Below are 27,691 nucleotides of genomic sequence, written 5' to 3'. Positions count from 1 at the left end.
ATGTATACACCACAGTTGCTTAAGTCAATTTGCAGAGTTTTACTTGGTGGGTCGTATAGCTCTGTCCAGTTTTCCATGAAGGTTTCTCCCATTTTCCGTTGAAAAACATCCTTTATCACCTTTATTGCCTGTTGTCCATGCAGTGTAGGGCCACTTCTATTGGTAGGATCTAGATATATCAAATGCCTTGCTTCGGTATTGATGATAACGCATACCCAATGATGATTAGATCTATTGATTGGTATAAAGATATACTTTTTATCAGTAATGTCATCTTTGAGATATACCACTGGATCTGTGGTTTGATTTTTATTCAAGCAGGCGCTGTAGAAAAAACTTGTTAGGAAATTGGCATTAGTATTACAGAAAACAGCTTCTGCATATGCATGAATCACTTCATCGGTTAGCCATTCCTTTGAATTCAAGATACTTCCTATTACCTTTAATGACAAGTGATAGGCGTGTCTGAAGACGATCTTTTTGTTGTTTTTCTCTTGTTGCTCAGGTGATATTGTGATGACTTCAACAGAATTTTTAGGTTTGTTAAATGTGATCACCTTCTTCATTTTAGGGGTTGATGTATTTCCTGGATGGAAGTTTATTTCGTTTACCGTCTTTTCGTGGTCACTTCTGTTGAGTGTGGAGTTATCAAACTTAACTTTTTTGATCATTGGTTCGAAGGTCAATTTCCGTTTTGTTGAAATGCCAATTGCTTTGTTCTTTTCTCCTGCCTGAGTGATCTTTTTCTGCAATTTTGTGGAATCAGTTTTTTTTCGAGCTGTCACTGGAGTTTTGGGAGGTTTTTGGAAGTGGCCTTTTTTCTTTGTGTTACTGTTACCAGTCATTTTTCTGCCTAGAACTGTTGGCGTATGATGCCACTTCTCTTTCGTCAGACTTTTTAATCGTTTCCCAGCACGCTTTGTCTTTTTCTTTAAAGTAGACTGCATGAAAAACTTTTTGCACCTGGATACGTGGAAATCTTTGGCTTTAGATACAAATACATCTGGGCGCCAGCGAATGTAATTGGTCATCGAACCTTTGACATCTTTCCAAAATTCTTCAATTAATCCTTGTGTTTTGGGTACGGTACCGGTGAGGCGAACGAATTCACGCTGCGAACTTCCGTTTGGGAAGTGTCGTCTGAGGTCCCCACGCAGCATGTTAGACCATAATGGTATAGTCGGAATGTAATGACTTTGTATCTTCTTCAGTAATGTTTCTGATACTGCAGGGTTTTCCTCAATGTACTCGTTTGCACGTTCTGTCAAGATATCCGCTCGCACCCTCTCCAGTATTTTCTTACCCATTTTAGCAAATGACGAAGTTTTATTCGAATGAATGAATTCTTCTTCTGTCAAACGATTAGACATCTCTTCATCCCCGCCCTCATCATCGTTATTTTTTACCTCGGGTTCGACATAGGTGCTTTTTATAACATCTTCTTCCTCTGTGCCCAATGTTTCCAGTGCAGCTTGCAGTCTATGCATGTGCTCAGCAGTTTTTGGTGAGTTTTTTTGTGAAATCAATACGTAACAAATGCTGTAGTATAGATCTTCAAAACGTTTCAGGTTAGAGACGTTTGCCAGTACGCTGAAAATGTACATGCCGAGTCGATAATTTGCTGCATAGTACTTTTTCACCATTACTTTAGCATCCTTCATAAGGTGGCAACATCCCATATGGTATATGGTTTTTCCTAAATCATCTTTTGAAGCTTCACCGGTTACTATTCGGTACGCTCTCTGCAAGTGATCTGCAACGTCTTCAGAATTAATCATTTTCGACCAGGCTAACAAAAATGTTGCGCTTCTATCAGCTGAAATAATGCATGGTGATATCGTATTTTTGTACCCGTAAATTCGTTTTTCAGCGTGCTGGATGTTTGCCAACCATGATATAATTGTGGGTGCATTTTGGCTTCGGGTTATCATCTCAGCTATTGCTAAAGGAGTGCTTGGTTTGACGTTTGGATTGTGAATAACTAATGCATGATAGTAGTAATCTGGTCCATCTTTTTGCTTCCTTATAATTGACCCCGTTGCATCATAATATATGGGAAAGTTTGTTGCAAGGTCGTGATATGCTTTAATTCCTGCGTGGGAATAGAGATGTATGGTGGCCGGATCTATTCCAATATGATGTACATATCCTGGTAAGTCCTCATCATCGAGTCCGTCTTCAATTTTGAATTTTTGTTTCATTTCAATAAGACTCTTCCACACATCATCATTCATTTGAAGTCCTCTTCTGGCTTCATGTTGCATACTTCTATAAACATCACTGGATACGGTTGCACCTGACCAATTGCCGGAAGCTAGCTGTGTTTTTGTAAGTTGACTTATATGTCTATCTTGTAATTTACGGGGATGCTTTTCATCCAGTAATTGGGCTTTCATCTCATCTCTTTCATTTGCTCTGAAATATCTACGGCTATTGCAACCTTTCTCGTGTAGTATTGTACCTGTGTATGTAACTATGCAATTTAATTGATCATTCATCACCAGCTTTATAGAACAAGGGCACTCCCTTACATCTTCTTCGTTCTTTCCAATGCTGCAATAACCCGTTGCTGTAAATAAAGGAGCATTTCTTTTTCTTGATTTTGCTGCTCGTACTCGGTGACCCTTGAATTGTATGGTACAATGTGGATTGCTTTCTTTTATATAGTCATGAAATATGTTTACCCAATTCGGTGGTAGAGATCTTTGTCTTTGAGCTGGCTTTTTCTTTGATGTTATAACGGTTGCTTTTTTTATGAGTTCATTCCATTCGTCAGCCTTTAACTGAAATAGTGCCGGTTCCGGTGTCGGAGCTTCATATGCATCAATTTCTACTATTGTATTTGAAAGCGCCTCCAATGTCCTGTGACTCAGAATGTCATCGTCTGTCATCGTCACGCTACTTACCGTTTTATCTTCGAACGATGGACTTTTGTATTCATGAATCGATTCATGAGAATTTGGTGACCGGCACTTCCTTGGTGAAATAGATCGGTTTTCCATTTGTTTAACTTCTTTCAAATTTTCGGCCTGTGTTTTTGGTATCCCGTCACAGTGGATGTTATCTATCGTATATATGAACATCTGTCCATTGATAGTGATATCCGCATCCGCTAATTGTGGGTGAACAATTTTGACCACGCTGTCATCGAATAAAGTAACGGTCCCATCGCGGTTGAATCGATAGGTTACATAATGACCACTATCTGCTGCGAAACCTCGATGCACAATAACTGCGGACAACCAGTAACACCGAGATGCATACTGCGGTGCGTCAGCACCCATGAATGATGTCATATCTAATATCGACGACGGCTTCACCGGGTCCATATTCTTAAAAAGTGATCCGTCCTCATAGTTAATCCTGCAACGGGCCATATTTACGATCAGCGTTTTTGGCAGATTAATTATCTTTTGTATATATCTGACTTCTTCTGTTTCACGCTGACGCTGTGTTTCACAATGTGGACATGGGCATCGACAGTCTCTGCGTTCTTCCTCGAAGTAGCGCCGAATTGCCATCATTATATCATCATTCGGAATAGCGTAGCGACCTATCAATAATTCATTAAATTGTTGGTCATTGTTTATGTATTCGTGATGATGGTTCAAACGCTTACAGTAGGTTTTTGTGATAAAGCGAAGTTTATCCTGGCGATCGAACATCACAAGCAGTTTTGTCAATATTTGGCGTACAAAATCGTCACAATCAAACATAATACCGTTAGATACTCCAGGAAGGAGTTCATTAACACTTTCAATCAAGGTGTCCATAAATTCTCTTCCCACATACGGTTCATCAAACGTATCAGTACAAACCATTTGTATAATGCACGACAGTTGATCTTTAATCCGAAGGATTTTCCTTTGAACCACATCAGTTACCCGTTGCACAGGTCGCTCGACATCCATCGTCCGCAGAAATCCGGCATAACTTGTTGACAAAAATGCTTGTATTGCCGATATTAGCCAACATGTGTTTTTTATGTTCACGATGCCCCGTTTGCTAGAACCACGAATGAAAGTAGAGGTGCAACTGGAACAGCAGAATACGGCTGTTTCATCTGTAAAATTTTGCGTGTTGATGTCTGTTTTCATACATCGATAGTGAAACCAGTTGCCACAATAATCGCATTCCACCATAGGATCCCCATCGTTTGGTTCCTGGCAGTAGCAGTATTTAATATTCCCACTGTCTAAGCGATGGAAGACCGTTGGACGATAAAAGTCGGTATAACGTTTACGTTTATGCCGCGGTGGATTCCGTTTAAATTCTATGTTTTTTGTATCGATTGGTTCAACGTCTTGTTCGTTAATTGATGTCATCCGATTTGGTCCATTTATTTTTTCGTCATCGAGGACATAGGCCTGTCGGTTTCGCATGACTTCGTCATACGATGGAGGTTTTGCAGTTCTTTGTAGCTCCGCATATTGAGGTGGTGTCCTTACTTCCGGTGGTACTGTTATTTTAGGTGTAGATTCCCGTTCGGGTTCTTTTTTAGTCTCGCCGCTTGATTGTGGATTCGTTCTCAATATGTCGGCATACGTTGGCGAAAGTGATGAAATATCATTCGACGACTCTATATCGTTTCGCACTACTGATTCATTTGAGCATTCCATAGGCTCAATTTCCGATTCATCCAGCGAGCTATGTGTAGAAAAATCATTAGCGGGTGATTTCACTCGCTGGTTGGCCTTCAACTTATCGGCGTAGGTTGAGTGCACTATTTCACTATTCCTTTGCTCAACACATACAGGTGGTGTTTTTTCAGGCACAGCTCTAGATTCCATTTCCGGTTGACTTTTAGACCCACTTTTCGATTGTGGAGTAGCCTTCAATATGTCAGCATACGTTGGGGATATCAAGGAGGCTTTTGACCATAACGATGTTGCTGCATTCGATGTCAGCCGAATATACTCGGCCTTATTTTTTAATGCACCTTTATCAATTTCCTTGTCAATGCTGCTACTGCTGCCGTTGTTTCCGTCATCATCGCTTTCTTCAGAAGCGGCTAACAAAGAGGTTTGCATGGCTTTAACAATATCAGCATATGTTATCGGTGAGGATATGGTCGATTCTATGCAACTCGAATTCGATGAGCTGGTCAAATCAACTTCATTTTGAATGTTATTGCAGGATTCCTACAAATAAATATTACTATCAGTCACGGTGCAAGAAGTGCAGATCTGTTCGAAAAATACTTATTTTTTTGATAGATGGTGTATTGCTGCACTTTACCGAACTTTGATTGTGTACGGGGACACTGGTAGAACAATTCGAAACCTATATAAATGGCCAAAAATGATACCTTGTTTCTCATCTATAGAGGAAAACTGTATGCCCAAAAGTGACCAGGCAGGCAGCATTTTATTTTTATTTTTTCCATAAAAAGTATGAAATTTGACATATTTCCACCAGGCCGGCCTTTCTTTATTTTCATTTCAAAACTGTTTCCACTGAAATTTTTGAGATAAAAAAGATGTACAGGATATGGTTTTTAGAAGTTCTTACTGTTTGTCAAATACCATTATAGTATACTTGTAGGTCTAGTTTGATTTCCAGATGTTGGTTCATTCATATCTTCCTGTTTTCCCCAATTTTCGAGGGTACGTTAACTATTCAACTATTTTTCTAAATAGCCAGAATGGAAACAATAAGCAAGAGACTCTGCCTAGTTTAGCTGCCAAACCTTGGATCATTCCCAACTACCGAGGATTTTTCGCTCATGGCTACAAAGCGTTCTATAGAATAAGCTTTAGTAAATATCGAAGAAACGCCATTAGTATGGGGAGTTGGCGTGATTCAAACGCATGAAAATACTTATTTAGTGCCACGAATTAAATATCTAAAAGTAAATGAAATTATAAAAATCTCCAAATCCCAGACAAGAATCATCATCATTAGCATGAACCAAATATAAATTACCTTATATTTCCAATTTGAATCTAATTTTTAAATTTCAACTTCAAAAACATTTTTTTTAATTTCTTTATGAAACAAGAGTTTCGAAAGTCGAAATGATTGAGTGATTAAGTCGAAATGATCGAGTGTATTTCTGTTAAAAGCAAAGGTGTCCAGACTAATCTAGAAGTCTGGACACCAGTCGACGTTACGGGTTCTGGAACAACGGCGATTCTACCCAGGAGTGTTGGCGTAGGTTCAAGTCCCGACCTCACGCTATTTGGCATCTGATTTTAAACAAGTAACTTCATTACCATATACTACTTATATTGACCCACCCGGTCGGTTTTTATCTGCATCATAAAAATAAGAAGGTAATAGGCCCGGTCGGCAGCATTTATTTTTATGATTTTTGTCGTACTTTATGGGACTCGGTCGGAGAATGGGAAACAGGGTATCATTTTTTTGCCTTAAACTGAGAAAATGAAATAATCAATAAATTACTGGTGCAGGTTGATCAAAGGCGAAAACAACAGCAAAATACGCGAAGTTGAGTTTTATACCAAACATCATATAATTTACGGGTGAATAACCATGGACAGTGGTAATAACTAGCTTTCTTCAAGCATCAGAGAGGGGATTTAAAATCAGTGGTGATTTGGAGAGGGGATTATTTATTTTCAGCGCAGCACAAGAGCGCATTGTGCTGTCATCACTTTTGGAGTAATAACGCATGTGCATTGACTACGAATGCTGCGCAAAGGCTTAATTAACTACTTGTCATCGGCTTCTGCTAATTTATTGCCCACACCTTGCTATGATCACCTACAGGCCTACCAGTACTTGCGGTTACCAGTAGGTGGTTCTAAAGATATATGGAGATATCGTTTATTTTTGCACCAGGTATCTATGTGAACTGCTGGTGCAACGGCTATTCCGGTTAGCCCTAAAATATCAGTGGACAACAATCAAAAATGTCCTGAACATTAAAGATAACACTTAAAATTTAAGTTTCATCTTGAGTAATAAACATGATGCCTCTCCTTGCAAGTATTAGTTTGTATAGCCACAACATAAACACAGACGGAGGGATAATCGATTATCGGAGCGGATCTAGAATTTTAAAGTACTTAAAACTTTCTTTACCGATATTTCGCTATTTTATTTTACTTTCTATAACGTTGGACTGTGTCCTTTGAAATTCTTTACACGACTGACGCAATTTTATATACTTTTTTAGCTATTCTAGTTCTGGCGACAGGATGTCAGTGTTATTTTCATGATCACTACAAATTGTTGCGGGAGACTTCATTCCTAGACTATAGATTTCTGTGCTGCATGATAATACGTATATTTTTTTTACTTTTTAGTTTAACTTTTAATCATTTCTCATCAATTTCTGTAGGGGTGGGTTCCAGGGAAGTAATAAGGGACTGTGTGCAATGTTACGTTGCGACCGATGATGCAGAGCCGCTACAACGACCATGCGGACGATAGGAATTGTTTGAAAATTTAAGAAAAATTTAGTGAGATTTCCACGAAGTTGAACAAAATTCCATTATATCATTAATAAATAATGCACATACAAAATACACTATAAACATTCTCATAACAATTATCTTGTTATGAGAACGTCAAGTACACATTTTAGTCACATCAAGAACCCCCTAGACATTTTTAGTTGCAACTGATACTTTTCTTGCTGTACAGGGCCTGAAGCTTTTTAGTTTCTTACAAACAATTTTTTGAAATATCATTTATATTTGTATTAAAAAAATGTTTGATAAAACGCGAAACATGGATTTAACAGCCTAGTCTACATATTGCGTTAGAAACATTTTATGAAATCAATTTTAAATTCAATATTCAATCGTATGAAGCAACCATCGGCCTTCCAGAGCACGCCAGGATCTCGTAATGTGTCAATCGTTTAGTATAGATAGGCGGTTATTACCGCGCGACAAATAGATGTATTTCAAGGGAGGTGGTGGGGGTGGAGGTTTTATCTTCTATATTTTCTTCGCAAATCAGCTGGAGTTTTTCTCAATTACACATGACTTATGCTTAATAACAGGTTACTATAAAGATATGAAACTTACCGGTAGCCAAGCCTTTCTTTGTAGATCAATTGGTTCCGGTTCTTGATTTTGTTGTGTATCATCGACCATGAGATTTGGATGGCGACGTATGTAATCGTACAATTTACGTCGTAATTTCGGGGTGTCTTTTTTGTATATAAAAATGGACATCAAACCCCAAGTTAAATCACCAAGAGAAATATTCGGAACACCATATTTTTGTATAGCCGCTTTTACCGTCTCCTCGTCTAGAGTGCAATGATTTGCATTGTGTAACCTCTTGTAGGCTTTTCTGACCATGATTGCAGCTCCAAAATAATATACTTATATATAATCGCGATCTTCGAGGGTACAAGGTTTTACGCAAACTAACTTGCAGCGAAATTCTTTGATATTTTACTGAACTGAGTGCGTTTCAGTAAAGATCTGTACCGTTTATGGAATACCAGTATATATATATATATATATATATATAGACTATACACTTAAAGGAGGTGCCGCCCCAAAATGTATGTGGGAGTCTCCGAGTAATTTCATTCGCCTGAAATGAAACTCTTCCAGTGGTTGGTAGGCTACTGTAAACCTACAGTCAGCCCTTACAGTGTGTATTGTGTATCGATGGTGTATCTAACTATCCTCTATGAAATAACATGTATTCTAACTATGAACAAATCAATTCTTTATCACTTTAGAGAGGATAGGCTCAACAAAGTCCATTTTTCAAAAAGCTTCAGGTTTTAGTTTGAGAGAAAATTTTAGTTGAATCTCTAAATTTTGAATATTGCCGAAAGATGCATTTGTGTATTGAAATAATACAACAGATTATTGCACCGACATCATTAATTTTCAAGAAACCTCAGGTTTTACTTATAGAACAACATGCGCTTGACGTTCTAAGTAAAGGAAATTGGAACAACGCAACGCTATGTAATTATGTTATGCAATACTAAAGTGTATATCCACGATGAAGAAAAATCAATCCACTTTTAGTATATCAATTTTAACAAAAATAGCGTTACCAACAAGATTATCGGTTGATGTTGGCAGCTTGGTGTTGCTGTAGGCTTGTCCATGGTTACATAATGTCCAATCATGGGCTTTAATACTCGTATTGGATGGAGTCAAAGATTGTTAAGACTGTGGTTACTGAGGTACCTCTCGCTGTTTTCTTCCTAGTTTTGCTTATTTGCTCCGTCACTAATCATGGGTGATGTAACATGTACCCAGTTCTTTTACTGTCCCCGGCGAAGCTATCTGACGCAACTGAAAATTTAATTTTAGTTTCAATCGAAATAGTAAAGTAAGATTATGAACTCAACGCAATGAGCTTGATTGCTCTTAGCTCAGAGCTATTCGGCGGGGCTATAATTGGCAAAATACTGTCATCTCATCGGAAAGCCATCTCAACGTTGCCATATGATCCGTCTACAGCTCTGGTCATGATCTAACGCCGCTTTTTTACGTCCCTTCGTATTAGCGTCCATTGGTCCATTACAGGATAAAACACATATTAGTAGAATCAAGGAGTATAATCTAGTTTATGACGTCCATTGTAGAATAAACGGATATTCAATAAAGAGTTGATATATACGTATAGATAGATACCGATAATTACTATGTGGAAAATTTCACCCAGTATGGTTGCGGATATCTATGTTGTGTTCTTTAATACGCTGACTAAGATTACGTCCGAAAGTGAATGCTGTATAAGTTAAATTTCTCCCGTTTATATTTAGGCTTATAGGGCCGATTCCACTATGTGTCTGCATTTTTTTAAAGTATAAATAACGAGTTCTTATGTCAAATTGGTGATAAAATGGGATTAGCAACCTCACTTTCAGGCTTATGTTCTTTGATGCGCTGACTAAAGATCACATTTTTATACTTTCTGAACAGCTTCTGCTAATGAGTAGTGAGAAAACATTCCCTCGGTAAAAATCCCCTAAATCATATGATAATTTCTTCGAATAAGGGGTTGTTGGAATTCATAGAATAAGTGAACTCTTAATTTGTAACATTTTTCAATTAGAACTGGAACATCGTCGAACGGTGGACTATTTTTACTTTGTGTTACATTTCACTGAGCGATGCGAAAAAAAAGAAATTTGAAATAATGCACTTAATATTTTAAACATTTTAAATTCAAGCAAGTGTCATTTTAACTGTGCGGTGACCTGTTTCAAACTTGCGATATGTTCGAGCTGTGCGATAACTTTGAGAATGTAGTATAAAGTAATTGGTATGTTGATGGTATCCTTATGTACACCGTACAATAAAATATAGATACATTGAATAAATAAATATGACTAAATCCGCCTTATAGTTATTGTTTCATACTCCGTTCAAAAGGTAGAGGATTTTTACCTAACTTAGAATAAGGGGCCTTTACCGCTAACCCTGCTAATGTACTGTGAGTGTATGCTTTTTTCTTTACTGGAAATTGCACCTGACCGTGGCTGTGTAGCCGGTCAGTGTGTAGTCAGTAGCCGGTTTTGCTTCCATATTTTATCACATTATATTCGATTGCGAAACTTTTTTATTTATCAACATTACACGGATTAGAGTGATTCTAAAATGAGTGATTCTAAAAATACGCGAAACAGAATCATCATTCATTTTGAATATTAGATAACCCCGTTGCCATGTGATGTAATAGTTTCCAGTTAGGCGTCATTTTGAGGTGGTCCCACAGGTACCGTTGTTGGATAGATTTATTTATTTTTTTAAGTAAAACCTTTGGCACGATTTATTGTCGTCCATCCCCCCTCTGACACCAAAATTATCGTTTGAAAGGCGACAATTTCTATTTTCTGGCGCCTGTAACTGGAAACTTCCCTATTTGAAAAGCAGCACGGTACATAATCAGTGTCCAAAACAATTAATGAAATAATCTAGACTGCAGTTATTCTGTCATCATACATTTGTCTCGCTAAATGGTATTTATATATTTACTACTAGCTTAAGCCTAAAAAAATTGATACCTTGTTTCCCCGCTCTGCTGAGCTTAGAAGTTGACCCGGCCGGCCGCCTATCTACCCTATACATTACTTTTTTTTTAAAAATCGTGATCAATTTTACCATAACAAACCCAGCAGCTCTAGAAATGAACTGTTTACTAATTTTATCAAATTTTACAAAAATTGACCCGGCCGCTGCGGAGAAACAAGGCATCATTTTTGTTTACTCGAGGAACAAGGACGGGTTTATCATGATTGAATTTGAGTTGATTATTTTTTTTTCTCGTGTGGAAACCATGGATATGTTTTCATCTCGACATTGTACCCATATTCAACTTGACTTGATTTGGGTGGTCGGTTACATATATTATGCTTTAGTCGAAGTAAATGATAGGAAAAACTTTATCGCGAGCCAGGTAATTTGTATCAACTAACAAATCAAAATAGGCTCTGAAAACAGATAGCTATAAGTGTGTAAAAAGTTACGATAATCTTCTACCCAGTCACTCTCTTTTGCGGATGCATCCATATTACATAGTTTGAATCTAATTCAGACGAAGAATCATCATGTAAAGACTGTAATATGATGTACATCGGCGAAACGGGACGTAATCTTAGTCAGCGTATTAAAGAACACAACATAGATATCCGCAACCAAAAGCCTGAGAGTGGAATAGCAAATCATGTCTTTACAACTAATCACCAATTTGACTTTCAGAATTCGAAACTTATTTATCCTTGTAAAGATATTAATAAGAGACACATAGTGGAATCAGCCCTAATATGTGAACTTTCGAAATCCAATTTATCTACTAATTTAAATACTGGTTTTTCTCCACATAACCAATTATTATCCAGACACATCAACTCTTTATTAGATTTGGGTTAATGTCACTATGTGTCACTCTGTTATCGCCACCCTCTTCAGTCCACTTCACTTAGTTACATAATTTGTTTTTACTCTGAACTGTTTAGAATTGCTGTGGTTTCCACGGTACCCCTTGGTGTTTTATTGCTTGGTCTGTTTATCTTTAGTTTTGACACACTGCTTCTATTTTAGATCCTGTGAGTTTATATGCTTTGTAACTTGTTTTTCTGGTCATTCCACCTGATGATGGCTGTTAGTTAACAGCCGAAACGTTGTGGTTTCGTAATAATAAATTTGATCGTATAATTTTAAATTCGAAGTGTGAGATTTCTTCATTTATCATCGCTGATATTTATAATGAATTTGTCAACCAAATCATTTGCATTATAAACTGACTTGTGTAATATCAGGGAGGTGGGAGTGAACTCCCACCTCCCTGGTAATATTAAAGAACTGAGTGGTTGGAGATGCAAGTTATGTGTGTGTAGTTATTCACTCTTGGTGGACGCTGGGCTGCAGTGGGTCAGCACATCTGTGATGGATCATTTGTGTAGCAGCTATCTGACAGCTCACAGCAGTAGCTGCTCTTTGATGTGGAGAAAAAGCCGCACGTCAACTCATTATGAATAGACTTCACATCGTGTTTGTCTTTGTGTTTGTTTTGATCATTGCGCGCAGTGGGTGACGTCACGCGGAGCGTCCAAACTTAAATGGTCCAAAAGTCTACGAAACCATGAAATCGATACTAAAACATATAAACGACCATTCATTTGGCACCAAAAACTTGTTCATGCGTAGCGTACAGACCGCCCCCAACCCGTGACGAAATTTCGCCACAAGGGTAAAGGAGCATGGAACTTAACCTTCAGCGATAAAAGAACATTTAACATCATGTGGAAATCGTACATCGAACTTCTGGCAGAAGTGACTTTGAAATCACCATCAAACAGGCATAAAATCCGAAAAACCAAGTATCAACTAACACGAATTTCACGCCTGCACGACATTCTTTGTAATTAGTAGTACACTATCAATATTCATAAGGACTATACAGTATAAATGCTTTTATACTAGGCATAGATTGTATCTATTCCTCACATTTCGCTGTGTTTTATCGGTCCGCACTTCTCATCTGAGGGTGTCAGCTAATCTCAAATAGACATTCCCATTAAACAGCATGTGTAGGTGAAATAGAATGTTATATTCCATCATTTTCAACGCTTTGGTTATGCGGCAAAATAAATGAACAATATACTTCTTTGAACCTAACAATTATTATCCTGATCTTGAAATTATTAAGTGGCTAACTAAAACGTTGGGATTTTTCCACTACATCCTCATTATTCAATCAGACGTACATGTAACATTGAATCTTTAAACAAAACTACTTCATGGACGTATAAACATTTTTATAAATCATTGATATTATATAATCTTATGTTGCTTAACTATCAGTTGCGTAAGCAAAAGTGACTGCTCTACCTAGTTTAAGGCGCACAACAATTTCAAACCAGTTCTTACCAGATTATTACCCGGTTTACATGAGCGCGCACACATTCAAAATGAAAACGATACTTTTAAGTGATAGCATGGGTCGTTTTTTCCCGGAATCGGAAAATCATAAGACACATTTTTGGCCAGGAATAGGCATTGACGTAATGCGTAGAATCGTCGGTGAGAAAATAATTGACGACATAAAATACGCGGACGTTCTCATAGTATGGGTCGGAACTAACGATTTAAACGAAAATGTTCAACCAAAGGATATAGTAAAGGCATACCAGGTTAGTTACTCAACAGTTTATGCAGAAAATTACAGAAAATTCAAATGACTAAATGACGAATGACTAAATTCCTCTTGATACTAGTTTTTTTTAGGTTATCTCGCGCTGATGATGCCATCAACCAAAATCCTTCTGTTGCCGATATTTCCACGAAATGATTCAAAGGTGAAGGATCAGAAGCGGAAGAAAGTTAATAGGTTAACGAAGAAGCTTCTGCGCGAACCCAGGTTCAAAAGGGTTTCCTTCATGAAAACTGAGGTAAATATATATATTCATGAAATGTATACCGTAAACTAATACCATGTTACAGTTGCCAGCCACCATTTTGTTAGGGTACTTTCATTTGTCCTCTATTGTTTGGTAATTATTTCTATTTTAAATATTATTTGTGATGTGTTTTATCATATTTCATTGGCCTGTAGGTGGATTTTGACATTTTGGCAGCATTCAAACATTTCTAGTGTTTCTCAAATTCGCAACAATGCGACATGAGAATGATAAAAAAACCCGTGGCCAGTTTTTGCCACATGCGTAGGGATTCGAAGGTCGTTATTTTTTGTATCTCAGCACGGCCCCTGGACTGGCCAGACAAAAAAAACTTGTTTTTTACTCCCTGTATACTACTCGACCAATAATTCGAGTAAAACGAGTAAAAATCTGTAACTGATGGAATTGAATGACACCTTCCATGATTCTGGGGATTATTTCTGATTAAAGGCAAGAACATGGGTAAAAAACTTCCTTGTTTTTATTTTAGGTCCGATTTTCCTAAAAATTTGAGGGTAAATCAATCTAGTTATAAGAAACGAATTAAAAATTTATCATATTTCCTTTTTACCCAGTAAACAAGTTTTGCTCCGAGTAAAAACCATTGCCGGTGAAGGCAATTAATTAACAACAGCTTACAAGATAAAAAACACACAGCTGTTATGTTTACATAATTCAGCAGGCTTGTGGTCAGTGAGTTGATAACTAAGAAGCTCCTCCTCCAAAGTCAATCAAAGTTTGAATTTGCTACGAAAATGAAGAATTCAAAATTACTCCTTATTTGCTGGTTTCTAGAGTATTTTTGACTTTTGCAATCATTTATCATCTATAATTGCTCGTAGATTTTAGATAACTGAAAACAAACAAGATACGTATTCCCATGGTTTGAATGCTCCTTACATGGCAAAATTCACCTACAAACCAATTAAATATGATAGAACACATCACAAATAATCCTTTAAAAAGAGAAAAAAGTTATCTAACAATAGAGGACAAAGTTTAGTACCGTACGCTAACAAAAAGGCGGCTAACATCTGTAAAATGGTATATTTTCATAGCCTGCATTTTGATTGTGTTGTCTCATTTCAGCGTATTTTCGAAACGAGTCAGAAACGCAAAAACAAAGGAGATCAATTCTCTGTCAAACAAGAATTTTATCGTTTGGATGGGTTGCATTTAAATGATCGTGGAATAGAACGCCTGCATCGTTATATTATGCAATACATCAAGGAAAATCTGTCAGCTGACCCCAGAAGTAAGATCGCGGAACGAGTGGAGAGGGCTAATATTGCGCACGGACTATGTACCGAGGAGACACCGAAATTCACAAAGAAAATGTACCATGTTACTCGACGTATGAATTCAATACAATCAATCAATTCGTTACCATGCCTACGCCACCCTGATTTAGTTGTTGAGACCCCACAAGAAAAATAACTTCATTTTGTAGGCATGTAACAATGTAAAAATTCAAGAAATTTCACAAAATGGAGGATTTTCTCTCTCATTCAACTGGACTTAAGGAGTCTTTTTGCCAATCCATCTAATTGGGACAGAACTGGAAATATATCGGATATTCAGTTGTTGTCCGCGACTTTTGGCATTCTGTTAAGACATAAATGAGGTATGTATCCCAAAAAGTAAGCAAAATATCCCAGAAAAACAGGTCTCATCCATTAATAAATAGACATTAGCGCCACCCAGTGGATAGGTGACCCAAACTGCAGTTAGACCAAATCCTATTGGCGTTTGCTGTAAAGTCGATGATGCAGAGGTACGACGATCAGCGTTCGCCGTTGTGACTTGTGGAAGAGGAGGAAGTACAAAAATGCCGATTTTTGTCACGTTGTTATATGTTGCCGCAGCGAATTTATTTCAATTCTGTCTTAAACATGGTACCATATTCATAGAAATAAAAAACATCTCTAGTAAATTATTGCCACGGGCACGCCTTCACTGCTGCACTTCCAACTCCACCAACTGATAAAAAGTGAGTCAACAAACTTTAAAGATTGTATCTTGCACGATGCGTACTTACGAACGGGTACCCCCTTCTCGGAGCTGTCAAAGATAAGCCAGAAGCAACTGCAGTTTAAGGTGTCCGTAGCTAGGTCTCTATTGTTTCCCTTTTAGATGTGATCAATTTATTAGTGATTGGTGCTGGTGATTTGCGACATGTATTAAAAACAATCGCTCATCAATGGAGGAAAAAGACGACTAAAACGTGCGGTCGTAGTCGGATCCATGTAAGTATCTGATGCAGCCCAACCAGTACTTTATGTAATGTTAAGTCTGGCTTCAGTTCAGTTCAGTTACGGACTAAATGTCATGTGTAAATTCTCTAGATACAATTAAATCTCACTAGAATACATGAAAATCTCGATGTACAAACTCAGATACTTATTCAAGAGATGGTGGACAAGAAACAGCCTGGCAGTTGAGGGTACGCAACACACGATATGATATTTACAATAGATTGTGGTACGCATGCAGGCTACAAATATGATTCTATAACGAAAAGTCTCTTATCTCGATATAAACAGTTTGTACATTTTCAGATATTCATTTCACCACTCACAATGAATTCTTGTACAAAGAATATTGATATTTAATTTAGTTGCCGGCACATTCATATTTTACACAATAATGAACTTTCATTAAATCTGAGTAAATTGTGTTAGATTTCTCAGAATTTATTTTCTATTGGATAGACTTTTAGACTCATTCGCCTGATGAAGCTACTATTCATTAGTTGCAAAAGCTCGTGCGTCAAATGAATAAATTATCTATAGAGTACTGCTAGTCTTGTTTTTTTTTTCTATTGGCTGTTAACAATAAATCTTACAAATTGATGGTAGCTATAAAATACTATCAAAGTTTTCCAAAAGCCAAGAAGACACGGTCAATTCCAGTACACTCTCAGACAGTCAGTGCATTCTCAGACAGGCGGTACATGCTCAGACAGGCGTTACACTCTCAGACAGTCAGTACACTCTCATTTGATCCTCATGAATCATTTGAATATTCGCGCAATGATGCTTCGAGTATTGAAATAACACCAATTCTTACTATAAACCAATCAATGCAAAGACATCTTATTTACATCAACTTGAAGAATAGAGTCATCTTATTGATATAATCGTTTTTTCAGGAAACCCCAGGTTTTAGTTTTAGAGAAATTTGAGTTTGAATTTTTAAATTTTGAATATCGCGCAATGATGCAATCGTGTGTCGCAATAACAGGCAATCTAACTATGAACAAATCAATGCACAGACATGCGCTTTACATCAACTCAAAGACTACAGTTTGCTTATTAATATACTTACTTTTCAGAAAGCCTCAGGTTTTAGTTTAAGAGAAATTTGATTTTGAAATTTAAATTTCTGAATATCGCACCATGATGCAATCGTGTATTGAAATGACGCGTTTTTTTTACTATGATCAAATCAATGCACAGACATCTGCCTTAAATCAACTTTAAGAATAGAGTTTGCTTATTAATATACTTAATTTTCAGGAACCCTCAGGTTTTAGTTTGAGAGAAATTTAATTTTGAAATTTAAATTTCTGAATATCGCGCCATGATGCAATCGTGTATTGAAATGACGCATTTTTTTACTATGATCAAATCAATGCACAGACATCTGCCTTGAATCAACTTAAAGAATAGAGTTTCCTTATTAATATACTTAATTTTCAGGAACCCTCAGGTTTTAGTTTTAGAGATATTTAATTTTGAAATTTAAATTTCTGAATATCGCGCCATGATGCAATCGTGTATTGAAATGACGCGTTTTTTATTATGATCAAATCAATGCACAGACATCCGCTTTACATCAACTTAAAGAAAAGAGTTTCCTTAATATTATACTCGATTTTCAGAAAGCCCCAGGTTTTAGTTTGAGAGAAATTTGAGTTTGAATTTTTAAATTTTAGATATCGTGGAATGATGCAATCGTGAGTTGAAATGATACCTGAACAAATCGATGCACAGACATTTACTTTATATATCTACTTGAACAATCGAGCCTACTCAGTAATATACTCAGTTTTTACGAAACCTGGAGTTTTTGTTTCAGAGAAATTTGAGTATCAGTATCCGATGCTATATACTAACGTTTACGTTAGTTATCATCGCTCCGTCATGTTAAGTTATACATTTCATGTCAACCAGTATCTACAGGCAGCTATACAGTGTGTACACACTATATCTGAATACGAGGCTGGAATAACAGGCTCACTTCACGTAGGTCAGTAATCTAGAATATTAATTTAGGCCTATCCTGTGTATACAAAAAAGTGAATTTTTTAGATTAGATTTTAACTTGAAAAAGAACACCGACTACTTATTAGTTATTGGGTGTTACCTTGTAATCGTTTAGACAGTAATGTTTTACCGACACCAGACGCTCCTACCAGTAAACACATCTCTACAGCTGCTGCAGCAATATCAATAATCTCTACTTCATTAAGCCGCCATATTGTTTATGTTTCGCATCACTGTGGAGCCTGTTCCTAATTCGGACTGGGATTCGGACCGTGCAATTTAGGACTGGTTCCCGGTATTTCGTTGGCTAGACTGGTTGTCGGTCAATTCCAGACTGGTTACCTGATCTCTCCCATATGTACAGGCAACCAGTCCAGGCATAATTGAAATTTTTAACTCAACTCAAAACGTTCCTGCCTGTATGTTTCACGCAGTAAGTATCAATCAAATTAGAATTAGAAATGGAGAAATCATTTCTTGAACAACTTTATCTCAGTTTCATCTTGTAAAGGTATTATCTCTCTCTTTAATGAATTTTCAACAAAATTGATGATCGTAGACGCACTAATTACCGAAACGAACCCATAAATGATTGAATAGCCACAATCAAACATGGAGCGAGAACTATATAATAAAAACCCATTATTTTTCTGATTAAAAGTATCAAATACTGATATATTATTGAAAGAAAAAATTGTTGAAAGAAAAAATATACTCAAAGACACAACATTTTGATTTCACCTTATAACAAGAGATCACTTATTGTCCAGTCATAACTGATTAGCTGAAGTAATTGCCCATTGCTTGGTGCCATAGTAGGTGTTTGCTAACTGGCGTAGTATCATCTTTCAACGTAGATTTATAACTACTTAAAATTTGTATTTTCAGTCCATAAAATGAATCGACACCGAAAATTAGACGACTCGCCACCAGCAGCTAGTAGTTCAGAGGAGGAAGATGTCAGCTCAGAGGAGGAAAGTGAGAAGATTGAGGAGGGTGACTCATCGGATCACGAAGAGGGTGACTCCTCGGATCATGAGGAGGGTGTCTCCGAGGAGTCCGGAACAGTGACTACCGATCCGCACGCCGATTTAAAGGAGACGTTATCAACGATGTCATTCGAGGAGTTACAAAAACTTCAAGAGCGAATCGGTTCGAAAGTTTTCAATCAGGCGACCGCCGGCGGGGGTGGAAAAACTTCTCGAAATATCGCTGCCTGTGTAAATCAACGGACGTTCAAACGCGCGAATAAAAATCGGCCGATGGAAATAAGTTCGAAGAGACCGACTCGTCGTTTGAAAGACGGCGGCGTCGCCGTCAAACGGAAAACAATTCGAGACCCGCGTTTCGACGACTTGTCAGGAGACTACGACGAAAAACTGTTCCAACAATCGTACGGTTTTATCGACGGTTTGAAAGCGCGCGAGAAAACGATGCTTTCGAAAAAACTGAAAAAATGCGAGAATCCGACGGAACGTGCGAAAATCCGTCGTCTACTCGATCGTTTTAAACAGCAGGAAAACACGAGAAAACAGAAAGAGAAAACACGCGAAACGGAAAAAATGCTCAAAAATAAAGAGAAAGAGCTCGTTGAGAGCGGTAAGAGTCCGTTTTATCTGAAGAAGTCGGAGAAAAAGAAACTGGAACTCGCGGATAAATTCAAAGAGCTGAAAGAGTCCGGCAAACTGGAACAATACCTGTCGAAAAAACGGAAAAAACTGGCGACGAAAGATAAAAAACGTTTACCACCGATCAGTCAATAATAAATAATATTCTATATTCGGAAATATCTGAATTCAGTCTTTTTCTTTGGGTTGAAACTCTTTTTCGATTCTAGGACAATTTACCCCTGGATAACTGCCCCCCATTTCAATGCCTTGTGGTTCATTTTCCAAATCAAAGGAAACACTTTAGAATTACTAATAATTGGCAATAGTAAATGATCTGTTACTTTAGCAGGTCATTGAAATGTGTAAGCTTAAACTGGTTATGTTTAAATCGTTGCTGACCGTTACTTTAATTCTAAGTAAAAATGGTTGGCATTTTTCCAGGGGTATGTGTCCTATCACACTCATGTTTTTCATCGACAACTAATGAAGTTCAGAACTGAAAGTTTTTATTGAAACTAATCTCAACGTATTTGATAATAAACTACAACGAACTCTATATTGAAGAAAGGACGGAATATTACAATATGAAACCTAACGATCAAATTAAATACAGAACAGGTATCAATCTGCAGCTTGAACCCTCCTTTACTCACAAAATCACCAGTATGGCATGAACTGTGGACAATCAGTTTTTGAAAGTGTGCTGATAAATTTTTTTCAATGTCCGGTGCTTTTAGTTCATTTTCAATCAAAATGCTTGCTGAAATTCTTATTACATGTGAGGCCAGGTGGGTGCAGGACATTGATTGATACCTTCGGTTCAAGTATTTGATCTTTGATCCAAAGATTAAGAACTCATTTCAGGCCGATGAAGTTAGTTGTTGATTGGCTCCTCAGCGCGATTAAAACAGTTCAATCTCATGATAAACTTCTAATAGCTTTCAACCAGGTCTAAAAACAATGATTTCAATAATCTTGCTTCGTATGTGACAGTGTTTTTACCGGGATGCATCGGATCTTCTTCCAACGGAGTTTCGATGATAGCTTTAACATCTCGACCATAAACTAGAAAAACCAAAATAATCACATATAAATATAACACTTCCAAAAGCAAGAAACACTCAAAAACACAGTTTAACAGTGAGTTATAATTATCTCTAAAGCCTAATTCGGGTCAACAAAGATCCGATTAGATCGCAAGCAGTAAAGTCTGCGATTTTTAAAAGGGAACCTTTTCGACATGAGTTAAATAACGAACGCAATGAATTAATTGATGGCAGACCGATTATAAGTCGACCTGAGTTAGGCTTTACAGTAGACCTCATTTTAACAACATTACACACACATTTTCACAAATTTTTAAGCATATTTTCCACATCAATCCGTCCCTGAACTGAGTATAAATAATAATAATAATATGTGTCTTATATAGCACTAAATCCAGCCAGGCTGCTCAGAGCGCTTTACATTTTTTTTCGATATTATTACCCAATTTTATACTCTAACATGTATCAGTCATCTCTCCCTGGGGAGAAGTAACGAGCTGCTAACAAACGCTCAGGAGTCATCTATCAGGCCAGGTACCCATTTACTCCTGGGTGGAGAGAGGCAATGAGGATAAGTGTCTTGCCCGAGGACACTACGGCAATGTACGGGGTTCGAACCCACGACCTGGCTTCCCAGAGTCAAACGCTCTAACCGCTCGGCCACAATGCTCCATAAACCAGGTGCTGAGCATTCAATTTCAATACTTACTTTCACAATGCTCTAAGAATTGAATACATTCCTGTAGAACAGAATCTCGTAACATAATCATGTGTTTGGCCATGTTTTCAATGAGAGAGAGGAAACAACGCTTCGCGTAGAACCACGTGTCTGTTCCGAGTTTCTTATTGTACGGCTCTAGACTCTTTATCACACGTGAGATTCCGAATTCGTAATTACCCTTCGCGCAATACAGGGTTCTATTAAAAAAAGAAAATAATAGTTTAGACTGAGAACATAGAACGACGATAAGACGATCAGGTGTTGCTGGATCCAGGCAACTTCAAAAGGGAAGTGTGCACTATCATCTGACAGGGCGACCACAGTCGTGAAGTTGTGATGACAGGCCTGAAGACCATAAAACACAAGGGAAAACACGTAAGTAAAACAAACACCATTTCCCCGATGTTTTCCAGAGTTTTATCGAATTCCCTGCGTTTTCCCTGAGAGAAAATAGTTCCTCGTGTTTTCCCAGTTTTCCCGAATCATGGTCACCCGGGCTAACCCCCTATTTTTGCTGTCTATTGAGGGTTCAATGAATTAGTGCCCAATGACGACACACTCCTGAATCCATCCCCCTCTGATATCACACTCCTGAATCCATCCCCTCTGATATCACGCTCCTGAATCCATCCCCCTCTGATATCACACTCCTGAATCCATCCCCCTCTGATATCACGCTCCTGAATCCATCCCCCTCTGATATCACGCTCCTGAATCCATCCCTCTCTGATATCACGCTCCTGAATCCATCCCCCTCTGATATCACACTCCTCAATCCATCCCTCTCTGATATCACGCTCCTGAATCCATCCCCCTCTGATATCACACTCCTCAATCCATCCCCCTCTGATATCACACTCCTGAATCCATCCCCCTCTGATATCACGCTCCTGAATCCATCCCCCTCTGATATCACGCTCCTGAATCCATCCCCCTCTGATATCACACTCCTGAATCCATCCCCTCTGATATCACACTCCTGAATCCATCCCCCTCTGATATCACGCTCCTGAATCCATCCCCCTCTGATATCACGCTCCTGAATCCATCCCCCTCTGATATCACGCTCCTGAATCCATCCCCCTCTGATATCACGCCCCTGAATCCATCCCTCTCTGATATCACGCCCCTGAATCCATCCCCCTCTGATATCACACTCCTGAATCCATCCCCTCTGATATCACACTCCTGAATCCATCCCCCTCTGATATCACGCTCCTGAATCCATCCCCCTCTGATATCACACTCCTGAATCCATCCCCTCTGATATCACGCTCCTGAATCCATCCCCCTCTGATATCACGCTCCTGAATCCATCCCCCTCTGATATCACACTCCTGAATCCATCCCCCTCTGATATCACGCTCCTGAATCCATCCCCCTCTGATATCACGCCCCTGAATCCATCCCTCTCTGATATCACGTACCCGATAACTAGATTAACGATGCAGAGATGATAGATCTTTTTATCCGGATCGTCGTAAGCCAACGCCTCTTCTTCTTTCTCGATTTTCTTCATCAATTCTTCGGCCTCCTCGTTCTGACTGGTCATAATGTACGACACGCACAGATTAGCGAGAACTATCGCGCTGACGTTCAATATCTATGTGAAAACAAAATACGTATGCACGCGATGTAGCTGATTTTCAAACATACTTCCCTTCTTGCCCAAGGAAAAAGGGCGCTTTATAGAAATTAAACAATAATAATAATTATTATTATGGAATATGATGATTAATTTGAATTTCTCTTATACTGATCCGGGCCCAGTTTCACGAGAAAGTTTAAGCCTAAAACGGTTAAGTTTGAATTGTTGTCCTCATTGAAAACAGGAAGTATCCAATGGCAATTACACCAAAAATTTGAGTTAAACTTTTTCGTGAAACCGAGCCCTGGAGTTTAATCATCAAGTACGTACGTTGTCGTAATGTTTCTTGACGATCGGCTCGTAAAACCCAGTCGCCTCTTTATACTTGTTTTCCTGCATGAATAACACGTGAGCGACGTTCAGCTTCCAAACGTCGTGTTCGTTACAAAACTCAACCGATTTGCGGAATATTTTCTCGACTTGTTGATAGTTATCGAGGTCCCAGTAAATCTTCGCTTGTTGCATCAATATCGGAATATACCTACAATACAAATACAATGTATATCGTAATCAGTGCAGTGGTGAAAATCAGTAACACTTTCAGGCAGGGTGCCCACAATCCGTTCACGTCCAAACTCCTTATATTTTCCCGGCCCGGTAGATGCCAAACTTTCCCTTTTTTCTCATGAATGACAGAAGGAAAGACAGTTCTGGCATGGAGACCATAAAACACGATTTGCGGGAAAAACACGCAAGCAAAACAAACATCATTTCCCTGCGGTTTCACGGAGAGAAATTGGTTCCCTGTGTTTTCCTTGTTTTCCAGAATCGTAATTACTGGTACAGCAGAAGATGACATTTTTCAAATTGAATAATAATTCTCTAAAGCCGTGATTGAAATACCTCTCTAAAGCGTCGTCGTATTCATTGACGGATTTTTTAACAGCTTCATCATCGTGATTCTGTCGAGCTTCTTGAACCTATAACAAAGAGATCATTCTCTTAAACAGAAACATTTAACCTCAATAATTACGGGGGTCATTCATTCAAAAAGTTTATTACACATAACCAAAGTTAACAGATAAAACCGGTCAAAGTTACCGGTTACCAGCTGATAACTGACATAGCGACATGTCTGGTTTAACTAGTGAATAACTGACATAGTGACAATCAAAACTGGTTGAAGTAAACCAGCGGATAAGTGACAATCAAAACTGGATTGTTACAATCAAATCATATTCATCTGATGGTTAACTATGTCCCCACTCTTGAAAAATATTGTAGAATAACTGACCGATTTTGTCAATTTTCTAAGTTGTTCAGTCTGTTTAGCAGCCATTTCATCCAGTCGTCTGTACGCCTCTTCAGGTGACGTCTGCCTCGTGATAATCGCTTCCAAAAAGTCGTACAAATACTGTCAACGAAAAACAAATAACGTCGAAGTAGAATTGATCAATATTTCTCTGGGAAAATTTGATTTCAAAATAAAACTTACAGGATTCAAGTATTTGTAGGTTAAATGAGCGTTTTCAGCCATTACATCAGCAGCCAAATCATAATACTAAAACAAAAACAATTCATAATCCCATTTTGAAAGATAAATATTGTAATTCTTAATCCATTTAGGCAGCTGTACATTAAGTACATACTTAGAGCAATTTTAAGCATTACGAACTTAGGGAGAGGTGGTAAGTTTTGACTTAATATTTTAGAGGCTCTCTTATCATTCATTTTCCCATTCGAACTTACCTCAAATTTCACGTACAATAGCAGAAGATTACCGAAAGTCTCTGGAGGGAACGGACTTTGTTGAATGAGGAATTGTAGTTTTTCGAATCCATCCGAAGCTCTTGTTTCCATGTTCATCAACGCCTGATTATGAAGAGTTACATGATCTAATTCTTCCTCGGCGCGGGGAGGCATATCGGTTAATGCTTCACATGCCGCTTCATCTACAAAATCAACAGACACTTTTCAGGGTGGCGCCACTTTTATTTCACTCGCTTTTCGCTGACTATTCCCCGACATGTAGACTGAATGACTTTGGGGAACTTACAGTTTTTCAGCTGATATTCGATGGCCGCTTTCAGATTGAACGCTTCGATCAGAGCAGTTTCATGCAGGGTAAACGTGTTGCCAACACTTCGAACATCTATACCTTCAGTCGTCATTCCAACGCTTAATTCTATCAATTGAAATAGAGAAATCATTCAGATTTACGCAGATCTAAACTCAGTCCAATTCAATAACCGCCTTATTGGGTAAAATAAATACTGGTCCTAACTGTAACAAGGCGTAGTTTACTGCACAAGTATAAACATATCTAACTGCATATTTCTTAAAATTGAAGGTAAAGGAGCTTGAGGCATTTTGTTCGAATTGAATGCCATCTTTCAATAGAGATAAAGACTTAATTACTAGTATCATCAATACACTGTGGTGTGGTGTACAAAGTGAATCACCGATGTTTACACCACACAGCGATGTAGAGGAACTGAAAGGTAAGTAGATGTCCATTTTTCACATGAATCTGACACAGGAATGAATGAGTATCGATAATAAAACAGACCAGGATGTTCTCTGATTCCGCGTTCGATGATATCAGCGATGTGCTTCAACGCTGGAGCATATTGTTTCAACATGTAGTGACACAAAGCGATATTGTACGACAAATCAGGTTTATATCCGACGACTTGCATGGCCGTCGTAAACTTCTGACACGCTTCTTGATATCTCGATTCCTTAAAAAATATAGAAAAACGTGACGACAACTGAACTCCCATAAACTAAACGCCGGCATAATCAGTTCGACGAATTAACGATAAAAAAAATTAGATGATCAGAATATAATTTTGCTTTCATCGAAGAAAATAAAAAAGTCTGCATTATTCAGTTGAGGTCTGTATTCATCAAATAACTCATCATCTGTCCACTAAAGTTATATGTAGATATTATTGGTTTTAAACTTGATATTTTTGTGAAAATGAATCCAGTACCTTGAATAATAAACAGCCGAGGTTTATTTCCGTATCGGGATCATCCGATGGACATTGTTCAACGAGACTTTGGGCTCCAGGGATGTCGTCTTCCTGGTATTTAATAGCAGCTTGAAGTTTCGTAATCTACAATCGTAATCATTAAAATATCAACCCTACATTCGATGAAATAATACGACCCAGTTACACGGCAGACTGAAATTTCAAGACTGGTCTTAAATTATGGAGATCAGTTATATAGAACCAAAATGAGCTATGATTGGTCTTAAGTTGTTGGATTGGCTATGAAACTAAAATCAACTCAGGCTAGTTCTAAGTTGTAAGATTGGTTGAAGAACCAAATTGATCTTAGACCGGTGCTACAGATCGCATGGTCTTTAAAATCTAAACTAGAACAATTTTTTAAAAACTTAAAAAAAGGTGGATACCTTGGTTTGATAAGTAGGATTATCAATTTGACAAGCGACTTTCATCGATTCTTGATAAAGACAAGCTTTATACAATGACTGAGCGTAATAGAGTTTATAATCTTCGACTTCTGGATGCATCGACGTCAGTTGCTCGTAGCTGTCAGCTGCATTTACAAAATCCTGCATCTGATAGTAACAGTAACCTAACAACGAGATAGCTGCACGTGACTGCGAAAAAAAAAAAAGAAAAATTGTTAAAAGACTGTTCCTCATAACTTATTCTAATTCTGAAATGATGATGACGATTTTTACAGTCCTACTTTTTGATGCGTTTGTAATTGTTGGTTGAGTATTTGAACTGCTTCGTTGTAACGCTGATCTTTAATCTGAAATAACAAACAAGTAGTCTTCATACATCATTAGAGCTTGCGGAATATTTTATATAAAATATGAAATATAAACCTCCCTCCTCGATGATTTTTTTTTACAACTGCTGATGACGAGAATCAAGTAATTTAATCTTTATATCATGGCATATAAGGCTAAACATAGTCATAAGAACCGACGCTGTAATTTACCATCGCGTATACAGTAGAGGTATATTCCCCTTCTTTCATCTGAATTCCTGCCATTATTGTCACAAACAGATAACAACCAGGTTCACGTTCAAAAATGTATTTGTTTGGTTGTTCGGAGGAAAAATATTTCCTTGACAGAGGGGTTGCCTGCGGAATTCCGGTTCGGACACGGGCTACTGATCTCAACAATAATGGGTAGCTCCGAGAATATATAAATCAGGGCAGTGCTCTCATGTCCAAACCGGCGAATATCTGTCGGGGGCAGAGCCGCCGCGAAATATCGCCGTATCAGGGAATCATTGACCTTTACAAATATCGTTTTGGCTTTCTCAATTCTCAATCTAAATTGAACCACAGTCCCGACATTTTCCGAAAAACGTGTGTTCTGTTTCGGAGAAACAAATGTTTTACCGTGTGCGTTCATGGGCTTTAATCGTTGTGACTTTGTATCACTACCTGACGCCGTATGCTACGAGCAATCATCGAGATGATTGCTCGTAAGTAAGTGTATCTCAGCCATTCCGCTAGGCCGTATATGTATCCGGTAAACGGTCATTTTCCCAATCAAAACTATTTGACTCTTTCCCAATCTGTGACAAGAAATTTCCAAAACCAGAAC

At 38.0% G+C, this 27,691-nt stretch overlaps 4 protein-coding genes across 9 annotated transcripts in view; 2 read left to right on the top strand and 2 right to left on the bottom strand.

Moving 5' to 3' along the window:
* Positions 1 to 18,365, bottom strand: part of LOC141903466 (ADP-ribosylation factor-like protein 16) — a 29,390-nt gene extending 11,025 nt beyond the window's left edge. The window contains exon 1 of the mRNA XM_074791585.1: positions 18,224 to 18,365. Within this exon, the coding sequence (XP_074647686.1) occupies positions 18,224 to 18,284 (61 nt within the window). The 5' untranslated portion in view covers positions 18,285 to 18,365. The remainder of the gene's footprint in view (positions 1 to 18,223) is intronic.
* Positions 13,449 to 16,558, top strand: LOC141904559 (uncharacterized). 4 transcript variants are annotated; one of them, XR_012619145.1, is made up of 5 exons: positions 13,449 to 13,588; positions 13,673 to 13,846; positions 14,945 to 15,209; positions 15,306 to 15,479; positions 15,989 to 16,558. XR_012619145.1 is itself a non-coding variant. In XM_074793158.1 (4 exons), the coding sequence occupies exons 1-4, from the start codon at positions 13,463 to 13,465 to the stop codon at positions 15,311 to 15,313; spliced, it is 573 nt and encodes a 190-aa protein (XP_074649259.1). In that variant the 5' UTR covers positions 13,449 to 13,462; the 3' UTR covers positions 15,314 to 15,712. The 4 variants fall into 4 exon arrangements, 3 of the variants coding, with proteins under 3 accessions (XP_074649259.1, XP_074649260.1, XP_074649257.1); XM_074793158.1 differs by lacking the exon at positions 15,989 to 16,558 and having other exon boundaries at positions 15,306 to 15,712; XM_074793159.1 differs by lacking the exon at positions 15,989 to 16,558 and having other exon boundaries at positions 14,945 to 15,192; positions 15,306 to 15,348.
* On the top strand, positions 17,740 to 19,903 carry LOC141903465 (ribosomal RNA processing protein 36 homolog). Of its 3 annotated transcripts, none has more exons than XM_074791582.1 (2): positions 17,740 to 18,106; positions 19,012 to 19,903. In XM_074791582.1, the coding sequence occupies exons 1-2, from the start codon at positions 17,824 to 17,826 to the stop codon at positions 19,884 to 19,886; spliced, it is 1,158 nt and encodes a 385-aa protein (XP_074647683.1). In that variant the 5' UTR covers positions 17,740 to 17,823; the 3' UTR covers positions 19,887 to 19,903. The 3 variants fall into 3 exon arrangements, with proteins under 3 accessions (XP_074647683.1, XP_074647684.1, XP_074647685.1); XM_074791583.1 differs by lacking the exon at positions 17,740 to 18,106 and adding an exon at positions 18,453 to 18,556; XM_074791584.1 differs by lacking the exon at positions 17,740 to 18,106 and adding an exon at positions 18,795 to 18,938.
* A 272-nt stretch (positions 19,904 to 20,175) lies between these two features.
* LOC141903361 (intraflagellar transport protein 70A-like) lies at positions 20,176 to 27,227 on the bottom strand. The gene is made up of 14 exons (XM_074791468.1): positions 27,073 to 27,227; positions 26,815 to 26,880; positions 26,513 to 26,722; positions 26,085 to 26,210; positions 25,658 to 25,829; positions 25,145 to 25,273; positions 24,838 to 25,040; positions 24,584 to 24,649; positions 24,383 to 24,502; positions 23,992 to 24,068; positions 23,419 to 23,629; positions 22,928 to 23,103; positions 21,489 to 21,697; positions 20,176 to 20,798 (listed from the first exon to the last, which is right to left on the bottom strand). Exons 1-14 carry the CDS (start codon positions 27,124 to 27,126, stop codon positions 20,665 to 20,667), a joined length of 1,953 nt encoding a protein of 650 aa, XP_074647569.1. The 5' UTR covers positions 27,127 to 27,227; the 3' UTR covers positions 20,176 to 20,664.
* Between the last annotated feature and the right edge of the window lie 464 nt (positions 27,228 to 27,691).

This window comes from Tubulanus polymorphus, chromosome 4 (assembly GCF_964204645.1).
Source record: "Tubulanus polymorphus chromosome 4, tnTubPoly1.2, whole genome shotgun sequence".
Lineage (NCBI taxonomy): Eukaryota > Metazoa > Nemertea > Palaeonemertea > Tubulaniformes > Tubulanidae > Tubulanus > Tubulanus polymorphus.
The sequence above is the reverse complement of the archived record's forward strand: the minus strand, read 5'-3'. Positions and strand labels throughout refer to the sequence as shown.